This window comes from Fistularia commersonii, chromosome 13 (assembly GCF_037954325.1).
Source record: "Fistularia commersonii isolate RoL2024-O1a breed Wild chromosome 13, RoL_Fcom_v1.0, whole genome shotgun sequence".
Classification (NCBI taxonomy): Eukaryota; Metazoa; Chordata; class Actinopteri; order Syngnathiformes; family Fistulariidae; genus Fistularia; species Fistularia commersonii.
Window position 1 is genome coordinate 6,763,252 of NC_141296.1, and position 24,150 is coordinate 6,787,401.

At 38.5% G+C, this 24,150-nt stretch overlaps 2 protein-coding genes across 3 annotated transcripts in view; one reads left to right on the top strand and one right to left on the bottom strand.

Moving 5' to 3' along the window:
• kdrl (kinase insert domain receptor like) overlaps positions 1-10,065 on the bottom strand; it is a 44,220-nt gene extending 34,155 nt beyond the window's left edge. The window contains exons 1-4 of one of the 2 annotated variants that reach the window (XM_086158653.1): positions 9,540-10,065; positions 3,671-3,764; positions 2,317-2,537; positions 760-887 (exon numbers count right to left, since the gene is read on the bottom strand). In XM_086158653.1, the coding sequence (XP_086014779.1) occupies positions 760-887; positions 2,317-2,537; positions 3,671-3,764; positions 9,540-9,600 (504 nt within the window). In that variant the 5' untranslated portion in view covers positions 9,601-10,065. The remainder of the gene's footprint in view (positions 1-759; positions 888-2,316; positions 2,538-3,670; positions 3,765-9,539) is intronic. The other variant, XM_086158654.1, reaches the window with a different exon arrangement.
• A 2,841-nt stretch (positions 10,066-12,906) lies between these two features.
• On the top strand, positions 12,907-22,578 carry tex11 (testis expressed 11). The gene is given in 29 exon segments (XM_086157695.1): positions 12,907-12,937; positions 13,051-13,163; positions 13,540-13,618; positions 13,690-13,773; positions 13,814-13,932; positions 14,019-14,138; positions 14,366-14,446; positions 14,522-14,607; positions 14,703-14,760; positions 14,865-14,960; positions 15,044-15,125; positions 15,423-15,501; positions 15,609-15,760; positions 15,846-15,931; positions 16,218-16,355; positions 16,488-16,590; positions 16,677-16,801; positions 17,466-17,551; positions 19,181-19,234; positions 19,342-19,382; positions 19,480-19,557; positions 19,673-19,743; positions 20,150-20,263; positions 20,456-20,528; positions 20,721-20,870; positions 20,986-21,094; positions 21,199-21,319; positions 21,873-22,040; positions 22,264-22,578. Coding segments are annotated over 29 exon segments (2,769 nt in total). The 3' UTR covers positions 22,336-22,578.
• The last annotated feature ends 1,572 nt before the right edge of the window (positions 22,579-24,150 follow it).

Genomic DNA, 24,150 nt, shown 5'->3' on the forward strand with positions numbered 1-24,150 from the left:
TTTTTTACTTTGTCTGCCATTTTTTCCAATCAGTTAAAAATTTACTCAGGATCGTCAGTTGACTTTTAACTGTTGCTTTATTATCATTTCATAATAAGTATGTGAGAATGAAAAATTAAATATCACACCTCATGTTTTAAGAGTGATCAATTAAATCTATTTCAAACCTTATTGCTAGACAGGCTACCTTGCCTTAACATCTGTGCTATGCTTTCTTATTAAATGCGATTAAATGCATTTGGGATTAGTTACCTGTTGTTTCCCATGTTTTGTGTTGTATTTCCTGATGTTTGTAAGAAAGACTAATTTTAGTCTCAGAATCTATTCTGAGCCAAACAGTCTTAGAGCACCTTCCTGGTCTTACAGGAAACAGACAGAACGACTCCCCTCACTCCCTGAGCTTCCTTCAGACAAGCCATTGGCCTGTCCTTTACTGTAACTTGCAGTGAGTAATAAAGGGTGTGACAACCAGCAAGTTGCCAAAACGACTAATGAGAAAATCTTTTTCTAAGCAGGATAAAAAAAAAAATCTTACAATTCTATGGTTTAAACTCAATCGGTCTTCATCAAAATTTAAATTTTCAATGTTTTTGACGAACATATATATATATATAGAGAGATACAAACGCACACACATATTTAATATATATTATATATACATATATATGTGTGTGTGTTTGTTTTGGTTGTCTGTATGTATACTTGTTTTTTGAAAGAAAAAGCAGGAGGCCTGATAATGTGGTCCTTGTGATGCCTTACCACTTCCAGTTCTACTAAAGTATCTGGAGAAGATGTATAACAGGGGACCATGAGTTGAGAATCCTGTTCAAATATTTCCAAGACGTAAGGTGTCTGATCATGTGGTTCAACAAACGGTTGCTCAGGATCTGAGGGATAAAAGATTCAAAACAAATAGATAGCATTTAAAATACAGGATGGAAAAAAAACGTGGGTCATTCTGTTTTGTCCTTTGAGATATCTATATGCTGCTAACTTACACGTGTTGATATGGAAAGTTGAAAAATATATGTGCATTGCAGCGCAACTCAATGAAGACAATGTCAGTGCATCCGCCAAAAGGGATCAAAGGGGTAACAGCAGTTCACAAGATTACGCAGCAGACCAGAGATGGGAGGATCAGTCAAGTTGTGTGTTTCAACCGTGCAGCCCAGCTTCACACGACTGTGATGCTGTGGGAACCTCACGGCTACATAAATAGTCTGCGATTGGTTTGAGGTCAAATAGCAGTGGCCAGATAAAGGAACAGCTATTTGAAAAAATAAGCATGCAAAATGATCTAATAAGTAAGCGAAAGGCTGTATAATGTGACTGTCAGACTAAACACAGACACTGCATTCTGCTCTTTAGCAAAGCAAACTGGGAATTGTTTAATCTTGTTTAAAAGATTGAAAAAAATCTTTAATCATCATAGTCTATAAAAAGTAAAACTTGGACTAATATCACATGAATAACGACTTTTGTTTCGGTTTCGTTTGTGAGTGTTTTCTAAATAAAAAGTTTTAAGGCTGACATAACACTTCCCTTGAGCTGCCTACAAAAATCATTTGAATACTACTGTTACTCTAACAGTAACTAGTGCCATGTGCCACTTAAAGAGACACTTAGGAAAACAGTAGCCAGAGCAGGAAATCACAGACAATGACAAGGGCGTCTGGTGCAAACACCCTCTCCCTTTCAACTACAGATGAAACCACTGACTCAAAGAAATCACACCCCACTACCCTATCACCTATCACCCCATTTTGGATGCCTTTGCGTGACAATAAGCTCAGTGCGTGAAAAGATTATTGGCAATCGCACGTTGTGTGTAAAATTGCGGCCTTTTTCTCTTCCTCTTTACAATGGATGTTTTGCAATCGTCGTACTGCGTCTTGTCAAAACTCCAGTCTTTCCTGTCCAGCATCAGTCTGGCATCATACCAATATGCGTTGTCAGTAGACAGCAATCCTGAGATAACCACTCTTGTACAAGCCCTCCTATATTACTTTCACTAATACAAATGCAGGTAAATTAGATAGTTAATTCCAGTTCAAGAGGGAATTATTATATATGCTACTGTTTAAAGATTTGTTCTTTATACTACATAATTGTATTGAGTACAGTCGGAGGAATTATATATGCTTTGTGAAGCTAATATCAAGCTGTTCAAGAGAAAGGGGATTGTAACAGGGGACTATAACATTGTGACTAACAGATTGTGTTCTGTTAGTCACACTAGTTATCAACTGTCGGTGGAAAGCAATCTCTTGGAAGTACTTAAAGTATCACGATCTTCAAGTGCCTGGAGGATCTTACCTTTGACAAAGACGAAGGTGCTGCTATTTTTTGAGGTGTTGTTCAAGTATGCGCAGTTGTACATCCCTGTATGGTTGGCAATCAAATTTGTGATTGTCAGTTGAAGGCAGTGAGAGTGGTTGTGTCTGGAATCACACGGCTGCATCTTAATCCCTCCTCTTGGAAAAGAGAGACGCTGATCAACTGGGGTCGGAAGTGTCCAGTGCAGGGAATCATGACCCCTAACAGAGGAAATGAATCGGAAAGGTATAACATAAAATGTGAATAAGACAGCGTCTCTTAAATAAGTCCAACTGCCTGAAGTTGAAATGATCTAGGCTCACCTGTATAACTAAACAGACCGTTACATTTTACGCTGATCAGTTACTTTCAACTTTTAACTTAACACCACTCTTGAGTCACATTCCATGACACAGACCTATTTTCACAAAGTGTCACAGATGGTAATAAACTCTAAAACGTTGCAGGTCAGGATGGAAGCATCTCCTTCTCCCCTCGGGAGATTCTGGCTTAATACTCTTTTAAGTTTATTTAAAGTTAATCTTAAGTCATTGGATGATGTGAACTTTCACATGGGAACATGTTTCTCTCAAATAATGTGCTTAACTAACACATTCTTTCCACACAGTATCCATTTTAAAACTCTCATTAAAGACATCCCAGAGGAACATCAAACATGTCTTACATACCACTGCCTTTGCTTACAGAATTTTAGGTCAAATAACCACAAGCTCTCCTCCCAGTGACAGAAAACAAGATAATATGAGCCAGCATCTTAGCTAAGGCCATATAGGGAAGCATTCAATTAGAAAGAAATGAGCTCATAAACATTCCATGCAGGCTTTTAACATGACAAAATACTCTCTAAATTCTCGATAAATGTGAATGTTGAATACTTGAGTCCTATCATCCCTGAGGGAAATGGCAGGAACATGACAAATATGGACTACAACCACTGGATCCTGTCAGACTGTCCCAGCATCCTTGAGGACAGCAAGTATAGAAAGGTCTGGCCACATCCTGCTTTTTAACCCTGGCTCTTTTCATCATGAAGGGAGAATAGAACTTTAGATTTCCAGGTACTGCGAGGGGTTGCAGTGTTTATACAACACTTCCAAGCAGAGGGTTCCTCGCCTCCCGACTGATATCAGATAACTGGCCGGTGAAGGACAAGAATCATACGGCTCATACATTTTGTAATATTTTGCAACATGTCAAAAAATGAAAATGGGCCTTTATATTATATAAATATCAGTGGCATATCTAAAATGTTCTATCTGATGTAAATTGTATGTTTTTTTTAATAATTATCTAATTAATATTAATATTCAATTACTGTTTTGGATTTACTCACCTGCAAAAGAGATTAAGTGTATTCCCCTTTTCAAGAATCAGAGGATTTACTGACGGCTTAATGTTGGGCAGATGAATTCCACCTGAATGTCCTGCTGCAAAGACACACACACGCACATACACAGAGAATGATTAATATCAAGGTTTTTTTGGACGGTATCTTTTAATTAATAGATACATGATTGTTTAGAGAAAAAGCAATTTAATCTACTGGGATTATTTGATAATTAAAAAAAAAAATCAGAATTTGTTAAAGGCTAAATTGACCTATCAGAAGAGCCTATCCTCACTGTTGGAAGGGGATAGATGAGATGCTTGTTTTGTTTTTACTATAATATTGGTGATTGCGGCTGCTGATATGAATAAGCTGCAGTGCAGTTCTGATATCACTGGTCGGTCCAAATTTCGAATCCATATTTGGTCAGATGACAGGGAAACTGTCAAATTTTGGCTCCCTTCATGCAACTGGACTCAGTTACGAATTAATGACTACGAAATTTCTTGCCTGCTGTGAGGGAGGTGAGGCACAATATATTGAGTCTGTTGGTTTAATTGCAGGTATGTGAAATAAAAATAAATGATAGCGCTGATGACATTGTTTCAGATTTATTATCAGGATAACTATGAATGAAAGTCTGAAATAAAACATGACATGGACACCCATGCTGTAGTTTAATTTGGTGCAGATATCGGACATTTTTTACACAATTAATTTATGTTTAATAGCTTTAAGAGATAACCAGAAAAGACAGGATAGCACATCAAGCTCAATAGATTGTTTCCAGTACGATGATAGCAGCTGCAACCCTTTTGTACAGAAATACAGCAAAGTAACACTGCAGTTGCAATATGATTTATCTGACATTGATTAAGAGATACAATATATGCTTGCTTTAGGGTTGAGAATGCATGTTTTGTGCTTTCTGCAGAAGATCTCTTTTTAGGGGGGGAAATCATCGCTCCAAATATCAGAGCTGTCAAAAAATATGTTATTTGCCTGCCGTGATTTCCAATCAGCTTAAAACTTGCACAAATAAACCAAGTCACTTTAGCTGTGGATTGATTGTCGCTCCATCATCATTTCATAAAGATGTGGTTGTACATTATAAAGAAAGAGAAGGCTGCCACATTCAACAATATTGAATGCACTTTTGAAGCTCAAGTTATTTTCACAGTGTTGTGGGGAAAATGAATGGTCAGGATGGTCTCTATCAGGTATAAACCTTCTGCATTTGTTCATAGGCCATTCACTTATCATTAAGCGTGGGAAATAATGTGATCCTGCCTGCTGTCCAGGAGGGGGGATCATTTCACTCTGTTCACTCAGCTCTTAGAACCGCTAGTTATTGTGGTGAGGAATGAAGACTATTAAGTCATAGATGGAGGTCCAATGAAAACCTTTATGTATCTTGTTATAAGATAGGCAGTGAAATTACACAGTTTCTTTTATGAAAACCCATGATAATTACATCTTTAAATGCACACACACTACACAGCGCATGAAGTTCTGCAGACACCTGAATTTGCAAACTCACAAAACCACGTTTGCCTTGGATTTTTTTATTCAGAGCAGCTGTTGTGCTAAGAGTGAGCTAATGTTGCCAAAGTAGGTGGTAGAACTCAATATTTACTTCCTCTGAAAATATTAAAACACTATTGTTTTACTGTCCCAGGGTATACAAAAAGGAAGGGATGTGGCTCATGCACTTCATTCATTATGTAATACCGCATGTTTTGAGCTGAATAATGACATAAAAATAAAGAGCTTCCTAACCTTCACACACTGGATAGTCCAAGACAGTTCACATATCAACAACAATCTGTTTTTGATTTCTCCAAACCCGTAAGGCCAATTTCCTTTTAGTGTTGAGTTTGTGTTGCCATCACATTTGTTGGACACAAATCTGACAGCCAAACAAATTAGTCTGACTCTTTGTCTTTGTGGTTTACTGTGCATGTTTTTCACTCAGCAGACCTGGACTGATGTGCAGGTTGAATGAGCCTCTGGCCTCTCTTGACATCACCCACATGTTCATGCAATTGAACTCCAAGAAATAGCATTATAATGGTTAATCAAACAGAGCTGGAACCCTGGAACTTCTAATTATAAATTGCCAGAAGAGTGAGCAGTATATAATCTTTTGTCCCAAAAAAGTATCTGCATGCCATTTATTTGACAGAGTTTTATAGCTGTACACTGATAAAAATGCAACTTGTGTTTTTTTTACAAAAATGTTAATGTTAAAATCACAAATCATGCATTGCTTGGGCAATAACAGCTTATTTTGTAAAAATGGCTGGACAACTTTTGGCAGGAGGCCCAGAGATGCCCACCAAAAATAAGAACAAAATCTAAAAGAACTCCGTGCAGTTGTCGGTCAACACCCTCACAAAATCCAACCTCTACCAGTGCCTGCCTAACAGTGACCTCAGTATGCGTCCAGACACCCCTAACCCCCCGCAACAGCTGTGTGCTGCATTCCTGCAGCAGACCGACTGAAAAATGCCAGAAATTGCGCTTATTGTGTTGGTTCAAAGCCCTGAAGCTGGTTCTCATTAGGAGCCATTAAGAAGAGGACAGGCATGGAACAATGGAGGGAGAGAGGGGTGCTGGATTGGGTGAGTTCTTGTGTGAGTCACATAGCATTAAACAGTAACCCAGATGCAATTGAAGTATTTCGTTTGAAAACGTGCCAAAAAGCAAAAAAATAAACAGATAAATGAAATAAAAAGAAAGTCGCAATTCGGGGTTATTGCTGAACAGTTGAACTCTAGATGATGTTGTTTCTTGATCCAATCCCTTTTTTAAAGCTCATCATTAACAAATCTAATTTGATTCCTTTTAATCCTGCAACGACAACATGGTGTTACTATATTACTACAACTTAACATGTATAAAGGTTGCTTTTTTTCAGGGGGGGTGGGGGGAGGGCATTGGTAAATCATCAGGGACCTATATCTTCACAAGCTGGAAGAGAACAGGACAGGAAAGACAATGAGGGGGGAGAAATTACTGGCAACTCATTGTGTGCAAGTTGTGAGTAACTTGTACTTAAAGTTGCACAATAAAAGAAGTTAAAATGCTACTGTACGGTGACTAAATTGAAGCGGAAACCGCAAATCTCTGTCATCCAAGTTGGGGAATTGATGTGCGGAATTCACTGTAATGTCCACATCAGCTTCCGATACATCCTTTCCAGCCACAACATGCAATCTGTCTTTAATTTTACAAGATTATGTTTTTCAAGGTAAACATAACAATGGAGTTTGACGACTCTTTTGTTCTAATGGCCTCTTGTGCCTTATATTTCGGAGACAACAAAGATTACAAATGGGGAGAGTAATGCACCATATTCTTGTGAAGGTAGTAGTGAGTCAGAACACATAACCTTGGCGATGAGACTGAGACAGTAGCAAATGCCTTGGCCGACAGGCTGTTGAGCCTTGGGAACAATTAAAAGGACCATGTAGAAACATATGTGCATAAATTATCCCAATTTCAAGTTTAAAGGGACAAAATATTGTGAGATGATATGCTATCAACTGGGTAAAAATTCATGACTAACTGAGCGAGAATTTATTCTGGTGGCAGAATAAAATAATAGAATTACAATCTTCCATAAAATACTCAATCAAAATTGTGAGTTGAAACTGTTTTTTCTGCTCTACCTTGCCTGTCCCGTCTCCCGGATCGCCTCAGAAACCCCTCCACCTTGCCAGCTTCAAGGTTAAGACAACATTTAGAGAGAGCACCTTTTTTATTAGCTCTATATTAGCTGTTGGAAGTTTGGAGGTAAAATACCTTAGACACCCCTTAAAAAAAAGCAAAATAAAGGAACATCTGGCCATGATGGGTGGCCGCACTGAGATATGTAAAGATGAGTAGAGCCAACAAACAAGAATCTCCAACATGAGATTCTTAAATGGTAACCCTAAAGGATTCATTTTCCATAATGTCTAATTAAGACTTGTTGGCAGACAGAAGCTCCTTGAAATTGAAATCTCATGCAGGATTTAAAGAAAACATATTGCAGGCTTAGACTGGCTACTCCTAGTATGGACCAGATGCTTCTATCCTGCTATAAGAACAGCTACTCAAATCAATTTGTCCAGTTAAATATCTACATGTATGGACACAACTTTCTCTGCCCGGCCAAAAAGTCTACAAATCCGGGTGATCGTGTTTTCTCTTATGTTGCCTGCAGGACTCAAGACATACTGCCAGTGAGCATCGAGCCGCTACTGGACTCGGTTGACCTCTCATTACTCCCATTTTCCACTCCATCTCAAGTGTCCGTGAGGGAAGAAAAAATACCTCCCAAACAAATTAGTTGCAGCATCAAATCTTCTTCCAAGACAGACATCTTGAAAGGACTTTCCTCTCCTGACAAAGGGCTGACAGATACATTGCAGTAAAGACTGATAGTTAAGAACTCAGTCCAATAGAGAAAAAAAGTAAACATAAATGGCTATCGGTGATTCTGCGCACATGCGATGGAAAGCAATCTTCTTCACATCTCGATTCATGTTTTGATAGAATTTAATGAGGATGTGTCATAAAGTTTTGACAGTGACCTGATATCGGAGAATCAGTTTTTACTCTATCACATCACATTGACGTGGGAAAGGCTTTAACCTTTATGCAAAATATAGATATGCAGGTGTTAAACAGAGGCAGGCCAGAGCTCCATTAATAAGTGATCGCTCTACCAGTGAGTGCCTCATATGCGGGAACAATTCTGTCCTTTCCTCCCTATTATTTTTTTTGTCGATGGAGTTCAATGTTGCTCACTAGGACAAGGAACTTCGTGATGAATTCTTTGCTCAGGTAGCATGTCACAAATCTGTGACCTTTGCAAACCAGAACAATTCCAGGCTGCCTTTTGCTCCTACATCCGTTTCCTCCTTGTGTCTTTCCCACGCTTTGTGCGTGGACAGTGAAGGAAATCAGCTTAAAAACATTGTAGACAAAGCAGCTTGGACTGAAAGTGTGTACAAGTGTCGGAGAGGTGGCAGGCCACCATCGTGAACGGTATTTCCTTTGTTTGGATATGTTGTTTATTTGGAAATGGTGAGGAAGGTGGCACAACCAGACCAGGCAAGGCGAGGAGCAACGTTAACATCCACCTTTTATAGCCTAAAATGTACTTTGTGGTGGTACACTTTGACAATGAAGCAGATTTTGCCATCAGAAAGAAACATCTATTCCCTTCTGAAGATGTTTAATCCTCATTACTAGATGATATTAATGGATGGAATAAAATTATTCCATAGTATCAAACAAGCTGACTTTAAAATTGCTTCAATTAAAAATGTACTGCATGACCATTAAATCAGCAGTACATACATTGAAACATTATGTTCATTTCTGATACTGATACATATAATACTGTACGGCTCATTACCTGATACTCACATTTTATGAACTTAATAATCAACTATTGCAATGGGACAAGACCACCTCTCGTGGAGATTGAAAGAACTGCAGACCGAATGACAGCCTTTTCCTGTTTAGTCACGATCTTACAAACATACAACTAGAAATTCCACCAAAATATTTATATAGAATTGTAATTGTTTCACTGAAAATACTGTCATGTTAACCCTTTTTCCGCCCTTAGAACGTGATATCTAGTTACAATGTCGTTTGACAAAGGAATAATTCTTTTTGTTAACATAATAATTGTAAAAAATATAACCATCCCTTTACTTTTCACTCTACACTGGTTACATAAAGTGTCTGGTGAAACGATTCAAACACCCCTGGAAATTTGCCTCACTGCCAGAGTGTGCAAAGGTATAATCCAACTCCTCGGGGGAAAACTGTCGATTTTAATAAGCGATTAATATCAGGATGAGGAACCGCTTACCGTTTGTGAGTGATGAACAACACAAGATGATGACCACCTCCAAGCACTTGGATGGGATCATCCCGTAGCCGTGCGTGAGAAGTCAAGTTAAAAAAAAAAAAAAAAAAAAGTTCCGAGAAGACAGAAATCCGCCTGACTGGCAAATTATTTATACTCGCAGTGGTAATCAGTGAGTGCTCTGTTGATTAAAAAAAAAGATGGTAATATTAATAATAAAAGCCTTGAAAATCCTCAGGTGTACGTGTGAAAATCAGCTGTGATTCTCGCGGATCCCATGACGCGTCCCGCAGGGGAGCCCTCCTGCGCAGCTGGATAGTCCGACCCGCGATCCCGCTCGGAGAGCACGGATGTGCCGCTGTATCCCCGGGGCAGGTGCTCTCGAAACAAAAAAAAAAGGAGCCGAGCGGATAAGAATTAATAAAATAAAAAAAAATAAAAAAAAATGGGCAGCGGACGATGTTGACGAAATGGCGTGCGTTGATCTGACCGGCGCCTGAAAAAAATGCTGAAAAATAAATTTAAAAAAGCGGGATCAATCAGTCCCTGGCATTCATGTGCGCCTTGAGCAATTTCTCCTCCCTTTGCGCGGCCCATGCGTGAGGCACGTTTTATTGAGACACGGAGGAAGCGCGCAACGTCACTTCTTTTGAGGGGGAACAAACTCTTTCCTCCAGGCTACTGACGACGAGATCTTTTTGCAAACACCCCTGTTATCACGTTTTTAGCCAGTATCTACAATATGAGCTGTCACTGCTGTTCTAGTTTATCCAAAATACAGGAATTACAATATCTGCCTGAAAGCTTGTGGGATACTGGATTGAAATGATCTTAAATGTCATGTCTTGAATCATGTGTGACTGACGAAAGGTCTGATGTTTGGTTGTTTTGTTTGTTTTTTTGTTTTTGTTGATAAGATCATTAACTTTTATTTGGGTTTAGGTTTGTTTAACTAACCTCTGTGTGTAATGCAGCAGCCAAAGGTAACAGTAGATATCTTGTATAAAGTGGAAAAAATAATCAATATAAACAATCATCCTAGTGACAACAATCCCCTTTTTTAGTGACAACAATCCCCTTTTTTAGTTTTTTGAATAAACGTACGCCGGGTGTATATTTAACGTAAGAAACAGGATGCTCAGCTTTTTATATCAGTGTAAATAAATGTTCTTTTGTCCTGTTCTATCCTGCAGTGTGTGGATGTGCTGCAGACTGTTTTGGTTTATCTCCTCAACAATCACTTTTCAAGTGTGGGTCACAGATACAGGTATTGTAAATAAGAACATCCTGCATTCACCTTTACACCCAAAATGGTACTGTGCGGCCAAGGGGGTTCACCCTGGATGTGGCAGACTAAGACTTAAAAAAACTTGTCCATTCTTACTGAGAAAAAGTGATAAAACCATAAGAAAAAGAGAGCAGAAAATTATACCAACAGCTATAACATGACATTTGCAAAGGTAGTTAGAAAGGGTACTGCTGTTTATTTTGATTACTCAGTGTCCTAAGAATGTCTATTTGGCATAAGCCAACATTACATTTAGATTTGCATTGTGTAGTCCTTTTTTAGTACCTGTTGCAAAATTCAGATTTTTTTTGGGCTGTTTTATAGTGTCAGTCACTTTCCACTCCTGGGTCAGAGGGAAAAACAAGGAAGAATAAGAAAAGAGTTTTATGAGTGGCTCAGTGAATGAACTGTCTATACAGTGTTGCTCTATCAGGACTGAAATTGATATTTGAGAAGACCAACACAAACCTACAAGTTCATAAAGAAGAGCTGATTTGGTAAGAAACTCTCACGTCTGCAACCATTTTTCATATTGTGTGTGTTTGCTTTGACTGAGACCTTCCCAGTGTGACAGGGGCAGCAGATAAGACTCCTGGCAAACAAATGGTGGAAGTTGCTAGTTGAGATGGACGGCTTTACAATGCATTATTTTAGATTGTGGTTTTACAGTCACAGCAGGCAGTCACCCTCTTGGCTAAACAGGGACGTTTGAACTAACAGAACCGGTCAAAGTAAGGTCTTTATTTAGAAGTATTAAGATGTGTTTTGATAGTTAAGTGAGTGTCTTCAGTTTGGACGATGCCACTCTGCATGCCTCTGTCTAAAAGGAAAGTTAATCAACTTTATGCAGGGAAACACTTGTAATCAACAAGTTTACCTAAACCATACAGATTTCAAAGTAGTCTTTGCCTCGGGTATCAAATATGTCACAATAGGAGCTTGCAGTTGAAGAGTTCCATGTGCAGTGACAAAAAAAAAAAAAGAAAAAAAAAGAAAAATCTAATGTAAATCATTCATGTACTATAAAAGCAATATGTAAATCTAATTTACTTAAATAATCTGTAATCTAATACCATATTAATGGTAATAGACATCTGTATTGTTGGAGCCCATACAACATTTACGAGATAAATCTTAATTACCCCGCTGTTAACCGCTGTAAAAGAAATAGATCCTCATTAGATATTTATATTTTACTGTGCTTGGGTAATTATTTTGATTGAAAATCAAAATATAAGTATAATGCCCTTGCAAGTCAATATTACATATTATTGAGTATCTTGATAATATGTAATATTGTATTTTGTAATATTGTCACAATATAATTTCCAGTTGAGTGCTAAAGTCATTATCATTATAATAACCGATAATATTCATTAAAATCGAACTTGACGGAAATTGTCTGACAGCTGTTACTCACAGACGCTCCTTGTTGCTAAGGACTGCCAGGTGTCTTCATCGGTGAAACCGGGAAAATGGAACATTTTGTCTCAACCGTGAAAAGTAAATTGGTCACACGCTCCAAAAGTATTATCATTTTTACTACATCGGCAGTGATGTAGACAAAAATTGAGTTTTAATCAAATAACACCGAGTTTCGGTTAGGTAGCCGCTGACTTATTAGCTTAGGTTAGCACGACTTAGCAGTAGTCAACGGTCGTGCTCTAGCTTTATTTGCTATTTCCTAAATCTCTTTCAACCAGAGTTGGCAAAAACCTTTATAACCTTCGAAGTTAAGTAAGTGTCCAGACAGACAAATACCAAATTGAATTTGACCATATTAGTGGTTAATTTGCCTCATTCGGTCAAATTGATATTAATTATTAAAACAACATCCCTCTGGATAAACCAGTCATGTAATGCTTGGACTAATTTGTATTACATATGTTATTAGCCATTAGCTATTTACGACGGATTTTATATTTTATAGTACATTTTATAACATTGTATGATAATTACAGAACATTTAAGTCAATGTCATAAATCACTATTAATCTTAATATCAGTTATGAATAGCAGTCATACCACTGGCTAAATTGCCATAACGTAAAAGGTATTAGGAATTGTTTGTAAAGTGTTTGTATGTTTGCTGCCCAAGCCACTAGGTGGTTCTGTGAGTACCTTAACCAGTGCAAACCTTGGCTTTGGGTATATCCCACTGATGCGTCAAAAATATTTTTTGCAGTTGCCCTGTTAATGTCTGAAATTCATTTTGCTCACATGCAGGCCTCACAGAGGAAATCTGCCTGCTGCAGCAGTCAGATTCTGAGGATGCTACAGAGAGAATCTTCTCTGTCATTTGTGGCCTAAAGGACAACCAGAGAATACTGGATCCTCAGGTTGGGTCTTTTATGAAGGTCACTCTAAATCCTATAGCCTTGCTAAAGATAGAGAATTCATAGATATACATTTCTAAGTGGTCCTTCTCTCTTAGTGAAGAGCACAGAGTTTTTTTTTTCCCATTTTCTTGAGCTCTTTTAAGGTTATTTAATATCAATGATTGGTCTGGTTCTTTTTTCAAGAGTTCTCATGTGTAAAAGATGTTTTATTTTCAAAAAGATATTTTATGAATTCAAATACTTATGTTTATACATTTTTTTCTGTTACCCAAACATTGGTTCAATGTTTTTACTAACTTGGTGTTTATCAATAAATTGATATTAAAAGGAAAAATACTCACTTGGTGTCCATTTTGTTTTCATGGTCCACTTGCAGCTTGAGGAGTGTGCAACCCAGCTGTGGAACTGGACTGTACTTAGGGGCACTGCAATAAGCAAAAGTCAGAAAGCCAAAGGTAGACATAACACAACAATTTGGATTATTATATCCCAAAAAAATCCTTACATCATTTTGTGATTTTCTCAGTGTACTATGTTGCATGCAGTCTCATGTACTGCTGTGAGCCTGAAAATCCAGCAGAGAGCATGCTCCGCATGCAGATCATGGTGGGTTTTAAAACATACATCTTCTTTGGTATTGAACATTTCAGGAAGACAAGGTCAATTTGAAATTATCTGTGCTTAACAGATGGCCAAGAGAACAGGAAGATCCTGGTTGGACTGCAAAAATCACAAGATGGCATCTAGCTGTCTAAGTCTTGCCATGAAGGTGAGAAAAAAATCACAAGCACAAACAGGAAAATGGTCTTGTGTCATTCATTGTGTGCTTTATCTTTCTTAATGTACAATATGCAGAGCCTGGAAGACCTCTATCGCGAACTAACCTCGAGAGGTGATGGAGCAGCTAACATCAGTGCCTCCAAACTGGATGTGGAGAAGGAGCTTTTTCGAGTTCTCTCCTACCAGGCAGAGTCGGTGAGCTGTGGCACATGTGATGCTTAACACTGTCAATGTGAATACATGATATTTTGCAACTGAAGAACTGCTGACAGAATTGATGTGTTATGTGTGAGACAGCTAAAATGTAATCTGTGAACAATAAGTGGTGGTGATCACATTCTCTCATTGGAAAACTTTGTTTTCCCACATTTGACAGCAAGATTGTTTAATATTGCTGACAAGAGAATAATTTTTCTTTGCAGGCCATAGGCCAAGGGAATAACCCAGAGGCTGTGGTCTGTATGGAACGCTGTAAAGAGATGCTACTGCAGCTACCAAAAGAAGTGAAGGAAATTCCCTGTTTGGTTTTTGATACAAAAGTGTATTTTCTTGGTAATTTTAAAAATATTTTCTCGCAGGCTGTGTTCCTTTCCCTCATGTGCTACAACTTTGGAATAGACACTTACAAGCAGCAAAAGTTTGAGGATAGTGCATTGTGGTTGCGGTAAACAAAATCATGTTTAATCACAACAGAAACTGTATAAAAGAAAAACATGTTCCGTGAGGAAAAAGCTTTTGAATTATTTCAAAATATTCCAGACTCAGTTACGACATTGGAAAGATGAACCTGAAATATGCCCCTGAAGCTGAGGTTCAGGTTAGACCTTGCTATACGCACTTGGTTCAAGCGAGGCTACATACTCCATATCTGTAAATTACAAAGAACTGATAATAACAAATAACTTTACTTTTTTCAATCAGGCGAAAGTTTTACGGCTCTTAGCCACTGTTTATTTTGAGTGGGACTGTCAGAGGTTCCATGAGAAGGCTCTTAATGCTGTCAGCTTAGCTAACAAGGTGGGATACGAAAAATATCTTTTGAATGATATATGCTTTACATTTTGTATTCTCTATTACATATTACAATGTGCAATTGACAGCAATCTATGACTGCCTCTGGGCAGTACTTAAAGATCAGAATACTGCTGAGAGGTGGAGCCTCAGATGATCAGATTAAAGCAGGTTTGTGCTTTTCAGTACCTCATTCGATCGATTACACTGGACTGTTTAAACATGGGTAACTGAAGGGATCAGAGACCTTACAGAATCTCAAATGCACTTTATTGAACTATCTGGATTCTCTGAAGTCTCTGATTTTTTCCTTTACTAGACTAAACTGATGATGAACAGTTGCTCATTATTTTACAGTAATCATTTGTGGTTATTCTGAGGATTTTGATAACCGTATCTTGGTGACTTGAGCAGAGCTAAAACAAATCTTTAACGTGAAACAAAAAGGTAATTGAAATATCTTTTTAGGACTGAATGAGATGCTAGAATCTGAGGTTTCTCTTGAAGTGTGTCTCACCACAGTCAAACTTCTCATGTGTGAGGACAGGTAAGATCTCATGTACTCTCTTGGTTCTTTGTAGAAATGGGTGAATCTCAACCACGTTTATACAAACACCTCATAGTTTTGAATTACCTTTCTTCTAATTCTTCCAGGGAATTGGTGGGATTTGACTATATAAAACATGTGACTCAGCACTTTGAAATGTCCCCTGACCTGGGCATTGCTCTTGTTTTACACATTGAGCTCCTGCTGAAGAGAGGCAAGGAGCTGCTGGGCAAACAGAAGATAGAAGACATGATCACTGGTGACTAATAAAATTCCATTTTTAATTTGAATCAAAAATAAAATATATCAAAATCTATTTAAATCAGGTTTTTACACCCACTCAGGCCATTACTCAGGTAAACAGCTAGCACCACAGGCACTCTCAAGTCTGCATGTCTTACTGTGGGATAAAGCATCCAGATACTATGAGGTATGCCGAACAAAGTATAATTAAATCTGAAACTCATTAGTTGCTTTACCTTGTGTATCCTTACAGTCAGAGTCATGCAATTAGCCTTGATAAATGATGGGCTCTGTGTTTGTTGTTACTGTTTTATTTCCTTTTCATTCAAAGATACACAGATTAGGTATCAGACACATAGTTCTAAAGTTAATGCCTGACCACATTGCTTCCTAGTCCTTTGAGTAGATTTAATTAAATGAATGGGTTTCTAAAAGCAGTGCAAATTTATTGATTGCCTTATAATTCTTCTTAGGTCAGGAACTACAACGATGCTCTACAGTGGTATAATTACTCCTTGAGTTTTTTTAAGGGTGGAGAGACTGACTTAAACTTAGCCAAACTGCAAAGGAACAGGTCCTCCTGTTTCTTGCAACTTAAGCAACTTGAAAAGGCAAGACATCTTTGACTCCCCACATCTCCAATACCTGATAGTTTGCCTTTCATCAGCTAACCCAACTCACAAGATTTATCCATGACAATTGGTGTCAAGTATTATTATATGCAGTGAACTATATTTCAACAGGCTAAAGAAGCAATCAGAGAAGCGGTGAGATGTGATCCCGACAGCATTTTTACACAGTTTAGTATTTACAAGATTGCAATACTGGAGGGGAATCTGAAGGAAGGTATCTCGAACATATCCCACGGATAATGCACATATGATAAAACTTTCAAAAGAATGAAAACTATTTGAGATTATTTTTTCTACCAGCGGTAGGGGCAGTAAACGCAATGGGACTTCTGTCTAAAGCTACAATGACAACTGAGGAAAAACTGCTGGTATCTGAGAACGCTGCTTCCAATCTACTCTGTCTGGCTGCTCAGATCGCTTTGGAGGTAGGAATCATCCTTGGGCTCATGACTGCAAATATCTACTAGTTAAACAGCTGGCATGAAATCCAGTCAAATTGTATTTAAAGAACAATTAAAAAATAATTGACCAAAGTGTTGTCAGAATAGGCATTGAATCTCTCCAAACCTTAAAACACAAAACAGTAAGACTTGTTTATCAAAAAACTACTCTGCTACTTTGAAGAGCCATGGAACAAAGATATGCCTCAAGATGTCATAAAACTGAAAGGAGTGGTCGACAGATCCGAGTGACCCCTTTTGGGTCAGCTGTTAAATCTGACATTAAACATTAAAATCAGTACTGGAATTTCTCAGAGCTGCTACTTTTGTTAAGAATTGAGCATTCTGCATGAGTTCAGAGATGGAGGTCTGACTTGTACCAATAGAAATAACAATACAAGACACGTTGGGCTGACCTATGAATTGAATCATTTAAAAATACATATGACTTGAAAATTTGATTGGACCTTTGTAAAGTTTATAGACATGACATTAGCCATTCTACTAAATTGTGACATTTAATAGGAAATTTATGAGACATGTTCCATTCAAATATGAGGTTCCATTCGTATTTTTAGTGTACCGATGGCTCTTAAATACACACAGTTGGGTTTTAACAATGATAAAGATGGTTCTTTCCCTGCTACAGAGGGAGTATCACGAAATTGCCATGAAAGCTATGGAGAGTTTGTGTGAAACCTGTAAAGATGAAGCCCTGGTTCTGACCACTCTCAGGTCTGTGAAAACTTACGAATTACAAATGAAGAGTACAAAGTCTCAAAGAACAAAATGATGGGAACACAATTATATCCAACAACATGATAACACAAGTGAGGAAAGTGAATTTACACCACTTTTGAACAGCATCAAAAAAAGGTTTGAGAAGGAAACCAATGAAAGTGGCGTTAATGGTAGAATTCTGACCCTGTTTTTATTGCTGGTTTGCTATATTGACAAAAACTATGGGGATACACCTCTTGATATTTAAATTCAGACGCCTAGTCAGGCAGTCTCCATTTAAAAACATTTGCGGTAGAATGGGTTGTCCTAAAGAAACATGAATTCAAGCATGGTTGGATCATACAATGTCCTCCCCCAGCGGTAATTCAGTTTGTTAAATGATTTCCTCTCTACTTATTAACTGAAAGTGAAAAGCAGAGCAATCAGGAACAACAGCAGCACAACTTGGCTGACCAAATAAGGTCAGAGAAAGTTCAACAAGTGCTTCGGTGCACAGTTTTTACGGACTCAGTTTAATCAATAACAGAATTCCTCTCGCATTAACATGTGCAAATTAACTGTACTGAGAGCTTCACAAATTGTTTTTTTATTGGTGTCACCAATGAAAATCCCAAGACGGATTTATCAGTGTGATAGTTCAATGGATGAGAACTGGTTTGGCAGTTACCAGGAGAATGTTACCTGGCTTAAATTCAAGTTTTATGCAGGAGATATAAAGTTTGTGGCTTCCAGTGAAGGTTATGAATTTTTAGACAATTTTGTTCTTAGAACTTTTTAAAGAAAGTTTTGGGAGGATAATTTTGTGTTCTGTTGTGAGCCCCAAAGTGAACATACAAGGGCCATAAGACATGGTTAGGTGAGTTTGGTGTGTAAGCATTCGACCTCAGCCCCATTTAACGGGTTTGGATGAACCAGAATCAAGACTGAGAGCCAGGCATATTTTCCCAACACCAATTATTCGTCACATTCAGTTATACATACAGCAAGACATCAGTGAAATTTGACCCATCATGGATGAACCATAAGCAGACGGAAGCCACTTAGGAGCACCAGGGGAGCAGTGTCGTGCTCAACAACAGATTAGGAAGAGTGCCGGAATCGAAGCAGGAATGTTCAGGTCCAAGTACAACAGCTCTAACCTCCTGTGCCATACCATCCCTTAACTACTAACTCACTTAACTTAACTGTTAACCCTCTGCATGTATGGGATAAAATTTCCCCAGAAACCTATATATTTCAGAAGCTGTTATAGCTGAAAATGGGGATGTACTTGATCTCATTAAAGCACCTGCATGTGTAATAGCCATGGACCCCAAAATATTTGTCCATAAAGTTATTATCTAAATTCACAGCCGCGGTTTGTAAGTGAATTCCATTTTTTGAGAGAGAAAAAACCCTGGAAGGATACAAAATAGTTTTTTTTTATGTATTTAAGAGCATTCTCGGTTTTGTAGTGAATGCTAATTTACTAACAGATGTAGAATGACTTAGCTTTCTATACAGCTAAATGATCCACTGACCTACATTTCCTTGCTTCCTTGCTGAAAGTGGGTCTCTGTATAATGCAGTTAGTAGGTGACAGAAATCCGGTCAACTCCAGTTTCTCCATTCATACTTTTGTAGGTGTTTAGTACGACTTGTTCTTTCAACAGTTGAACAATCGAATGAGGAGATGAGGTGAGAAGGAAATACATAACATTTCATACAGCTTTGCTTCTCTGTAATGAAACCAGAATTGAAAGTTAAACATCTAAATCTTTTTGGCCCTGTTCCTAAATTGTTAGGAATCTGAATTTGGATGCTCTGCTGCCATATTTAAAAATGGGTATGTAACGTCTGCAAAAAAAATTAACAACAGTTCATTGGAAAAATGTTCTTAATTTATGTGATACTCTATAGTTCTTTGCTTGTCATCCCTGCAGCCTTGCAGAAAATTTCACACCAATCTAGCATGACTGTTCAACGTTACTCAGATGACGCGGACTGGTTTAGAAAGATTGGTATGAGGACCCCCCCACCACCACCACCACCATCACATTGTTATTGATCATTTATTTTTCAGCAACTTTTAATGTCGCAGAGGGGTCGATTGAGCATTGTGTGTTGGTGTTACAGCGTGGAACTCAGCATTGCAGTGTGAAAGAAGCCCTGACAAAATGAGGGATTTCTTTGTGATTTCATACCAGGCAAGTATAGTTCTGTAATTTTTTGGTCAATACCACAGTAAACGGGTGCACATCAATGGTAGCACAACAGTTAAAGAAAGATAAAGAATAGCAGATCAGTGTGAGAGCATTGAAAGGCCAGCCGCTGCCCTTCCGCAGATTATGGGCCTTTATTTTTTTTTTTAATTCCTAAAATTTCCTTTGATTTATTGTATATAATCCCTGCAAATTAAAGCTTTGTCTTATGTAGTAAAACTGTCTTACAATTTCACTAGGGCACTTACAGTACCTCTTATCATTCTATATCTGAATAAACCAGCTTAACTATCCCAAGGACTAGCATTTTAAAATGAAATACATACAAAGGATTGCTATTCTAAAATTAAGTTTCTCAAGTAAATGTGTCTGCATTAACTTGAACCCTCAGCTCTCCCAGTTGTGCCGTCCTGATCCGGCAATACTCCTGGGCCAGAGGACGTGTCTTTTAATGGCTGCAGCTGCCTCTTTGGAGCTCTGGAGGAACTCTCCTCACTCTGCCCAGGTTTGCAACCCATCTCAATGCACATCCCCACATCAAGCACACTCAACATCCTCCTGAACTGGGATTATGATAAAAATCCGCATTACTTCTGCTGGCACAGAAGTTACAGTTAAATATCTGCCTTTGTCAGTGAATGAACACTAGATGGCGATAATTAGCACTGAATCTCTTTCTTTTCTGTGTTTGATTCAGACCCAAGATCTGATTCAAGCTCTGGAGCACATTCAGATCTGTTCAGAACTTTCGAAAACTCTCAAAGCATCAGGTAAATCATTCTAATTCAGATAGCGGCTTCAAAATGTTTTGCTGATAGAACACAGTAATATCTATATTCATAGTTCAATAATATATACAATTGCTTTCATCAGAAGCAATTTAGTTCGAGATTTTTTTATTTCAGTAGTCCTCAGAAGTCATTCAGCTTTGATTCAAGAGGGTTTTGCATCAAAATCCACAGGAAATTTCCCAACGGACACAACAGATATGCTGTTGTTGTTGTACGAGTTTGAGGCTCGTGTGAAACTTAACGACGCTAAAGCAGAGACAGTGCTTGAGTCTGTGCTGGAGCTTGAAAATGTTGAAACCAAAGTGCTAGAGACTATTGCAGGTAAAAATAAATAGATAATCAAGTAAAATTTAAAAAAAATATCACATAGGCCATTGTTGTAACTCTTATATCCACTGTCATGTCCCCCCACCACCTGATGTCTTCTCTCATGCAGCCTTGGCAATGGAGCCTCCAGCCCACTTCCCTCTGCTGTGTAAGAAGGCTTTGAGGGTGGCTCTCTCTCTGCACAAGAAACAACAACAGACTGACCTGAAGCACTGCAGGCATGCCTGTCACCACTGCCACATGAAAAAATAAATACAAATTCAGCAACAGCCTAGGAGAAAAGTGTTTCTGATTATCTGCTCATTTTCTTTATCCATCCTAGCATTTGTGTTCACAGCCTGATCAAGCTGTCCCTCCCAAGTGGCCTGTCGCAGGTGGAGGCCCATGTTCTTGACGAAGTGTGGGGCTACTACGAGGAGGCCCTGTCCATCATTGCACTGGGAGTGAGTGGCTTCCACCTCCTGTCCCTCTATAAACCAGTAACACCCTCTTTTCCACTCTCTGCCTGCATCCTGTTTCATTTTTTTTTTTTATTTTAATCAATGGGCTTTCAGCCTCTCCAATTAGCAGATGCTTCCATTCACCATCCCCTTCCTGTAAATTTGAATGTCAATGTGGCGTGCAAGTCATCACATTGCCGGAGAGCGACAGCAATGAAAAGAGGAATCAAATTATCGAGACATTACCCTGCTTCAGAGGCCTATTTCCCCTTTCATTTCAGGACTGATATTTGAAAGCTGAGGAATTCTCTGTCGATCAAGTGCAAAAGCCCAATATTAGAGGAGGAAAAACAAAACAGTCAAAACTCAAACCCCTTTAATTTTTTTGTAAGCCCGCTCTGCATTAGTAAGGTTACCATACTGGTTCCAGGATTGGATGGAAGTGTTACTTGTTAGTTGCAGCTACTATTTGATGAAAGGTCTCAATTTTTTGACTGCAGTGAGTAACCCACGTGGCCTTCGTTAAAAACCCTTGAGAACTTGTCTCCTTCTGTAGCCCGAAGACTTCCCAGAGATTGAGATTGTGTGGCTGCTCACTCGTGCGTGGAACACCGGGATACTGCTGTACAGTCTGGGGCAGTATCCTGAGGCTGAGAAGTGGTGTGGGCTGTCCATGAGCTTTGTCCGGCACCTGGGATCCCTGCAAGATAGCTACAAGGAGCAGGTAGAGAACTTTGGCAGCAGGCAGTGAGAATGGAGGCATTTAACAGATGAGGTGTGTCGAAGCAATAAGACATCAATTAGTTGTCCAGCAAATAAGGCAGAAGTGACACATGAAGCCAAAGATGTGAGCCAGGTGTTACTGACATACAGTTCAGTCATAATAACTGAAAACCTAGGAGAGCGGAGACATGTCCACGTTAAGTAGATGCTGTGTTCTCCTGCAGATGTCCAGTCTATACAGTGAAATCCTGAACCGCCTTGATAAAACCAAGAGGACCCTCTTGATGGAAGAATAACCAAAATGGAAGTTGCCTGTTTTTTGGAGTTTGTTGCTACTGTTTTGATCCAATATAATTTCAGACATTCACTTTGTTGCAGTAATGTCATTTATGCAATAGTAAAACAAATGTTATTTTCTAAATTTGATAACGAAAAGAAAAAAAATTCCTACACCTCATGTTGTACGGTAATAATTTGATTCAACTCAGGCCCTCGGCTTGCATGCTATCCCCCAATAAAAGCTCAACAACCAGCAAAAAGTGCTGTTGGCATTCTTTACAACTTTCTGATTTTGCCATTTTGCTTAAGCCACTTTACTGAAGTGGAATAACAAGCACATCAAAATGATAACTGAGTCACATATTTTATTTTCAAACAAATAAACTCTTGTCAAGTCCCAAAATAAAACCCAAACAAAAGCAGCAGGACTTTTCCCTCATGACTGGGACAGGGAAGACCATGAGGCCAAGTGTCCTGATAGGCTGTACCACCTGCAGTGACAGGAAGGAAACTACTGTACAATCAAAGGGTTCATGTTTGCAAGCACTTACTGCACAGATGTGCTATAACATAATAATTATCACCCAAAAATACAAACAAGAACCCTGACCCCCTCCCACCCGAAAAAGGTATATATATATATATATATATATATATATATATGTATGTGTATATATATATATATATATATATATGCCATAATTTCTCTCATCAGAACATAGTCCCTCATCAATTATACACACACAGAGGCATTCAGATTCCATCTTGTTATATATCGCGACCTCAATGGAAAGTGTAAAATGAAATCAAGTTCTTTGGGCTTTGACATGGCTGACTGAGGTATGAATACCGCACACATTGTTAACAGTCAGCTGTATTTCAACTAAACACCAGAAAGGATTGATTCTAAGTTCCTAAATGATGTATCTATCAAAGCTCCTGGGTTTTGTGATAGTTTGTAGGTTTACCTGCATTTCTTTTTAATTATTTTACAATATATATATATATATATATATGTGTGTGTGTATATATATATATTTTAATCTATACACCCAGACACGTTCCACAAGAAATCACATGTAGACAGGCCCTACTTGAGGGAATTGACTTCCCAACTGACTAGTTAAGTGTTCCAATAGGCATTTGAAGAGAAATACCAACAATACAGCACATTTGTATGGAAATTATCTCAAGAGTAGCTCAAACTTTACTTACCTGACATTTGTGGTCTATAAAACATTTGTCCCATTTTGATTCACACATGCATGAAGCACAGGTGAGGGGGATTCTGCTGGGGGCATATTTACATTGTACAGCTACCACACCCTTTGAAACAGTCTGCAAGCAGTTTATAAATGGCTCTGTTCCCTTCAGTTATTCCCTGAACTCTGGTTTTGACACAGGTAATGACAGCTGGTTTAGCATTGGTGCCTGGCAGGTGGCCACACCTGTTCAAAAATGCCTGCAAGTACAGGTGCTCATTGGGTGGAAGAGAGCAGGGGACCCAGAGGTCTTAGTTACCACTTCATGTTGGGTTTGGCTCTCTGATGAGGAGAAAGAAAAAAAAATCCCTTTGCACTCTTTGAAAAAAGTCGAGGAAGAAAGTAAGAACATCCACAGGCTTAGTGGCCATGGTAGATTCCTTCTCCAGACATGCCCTCGCACACATAATCAACATTTTAGTGAGAAGACCTGCATGAGAGGGTTTCGGCAGGTCATTTCAGTCCCGGCGATGCCATATAGCCAACTAAAGGGGTTACGACACCAATGGCCTTGAACAAGCTCCCCACCTCACAAAAAAGAGACAACATATAATACAACCTGATTACACC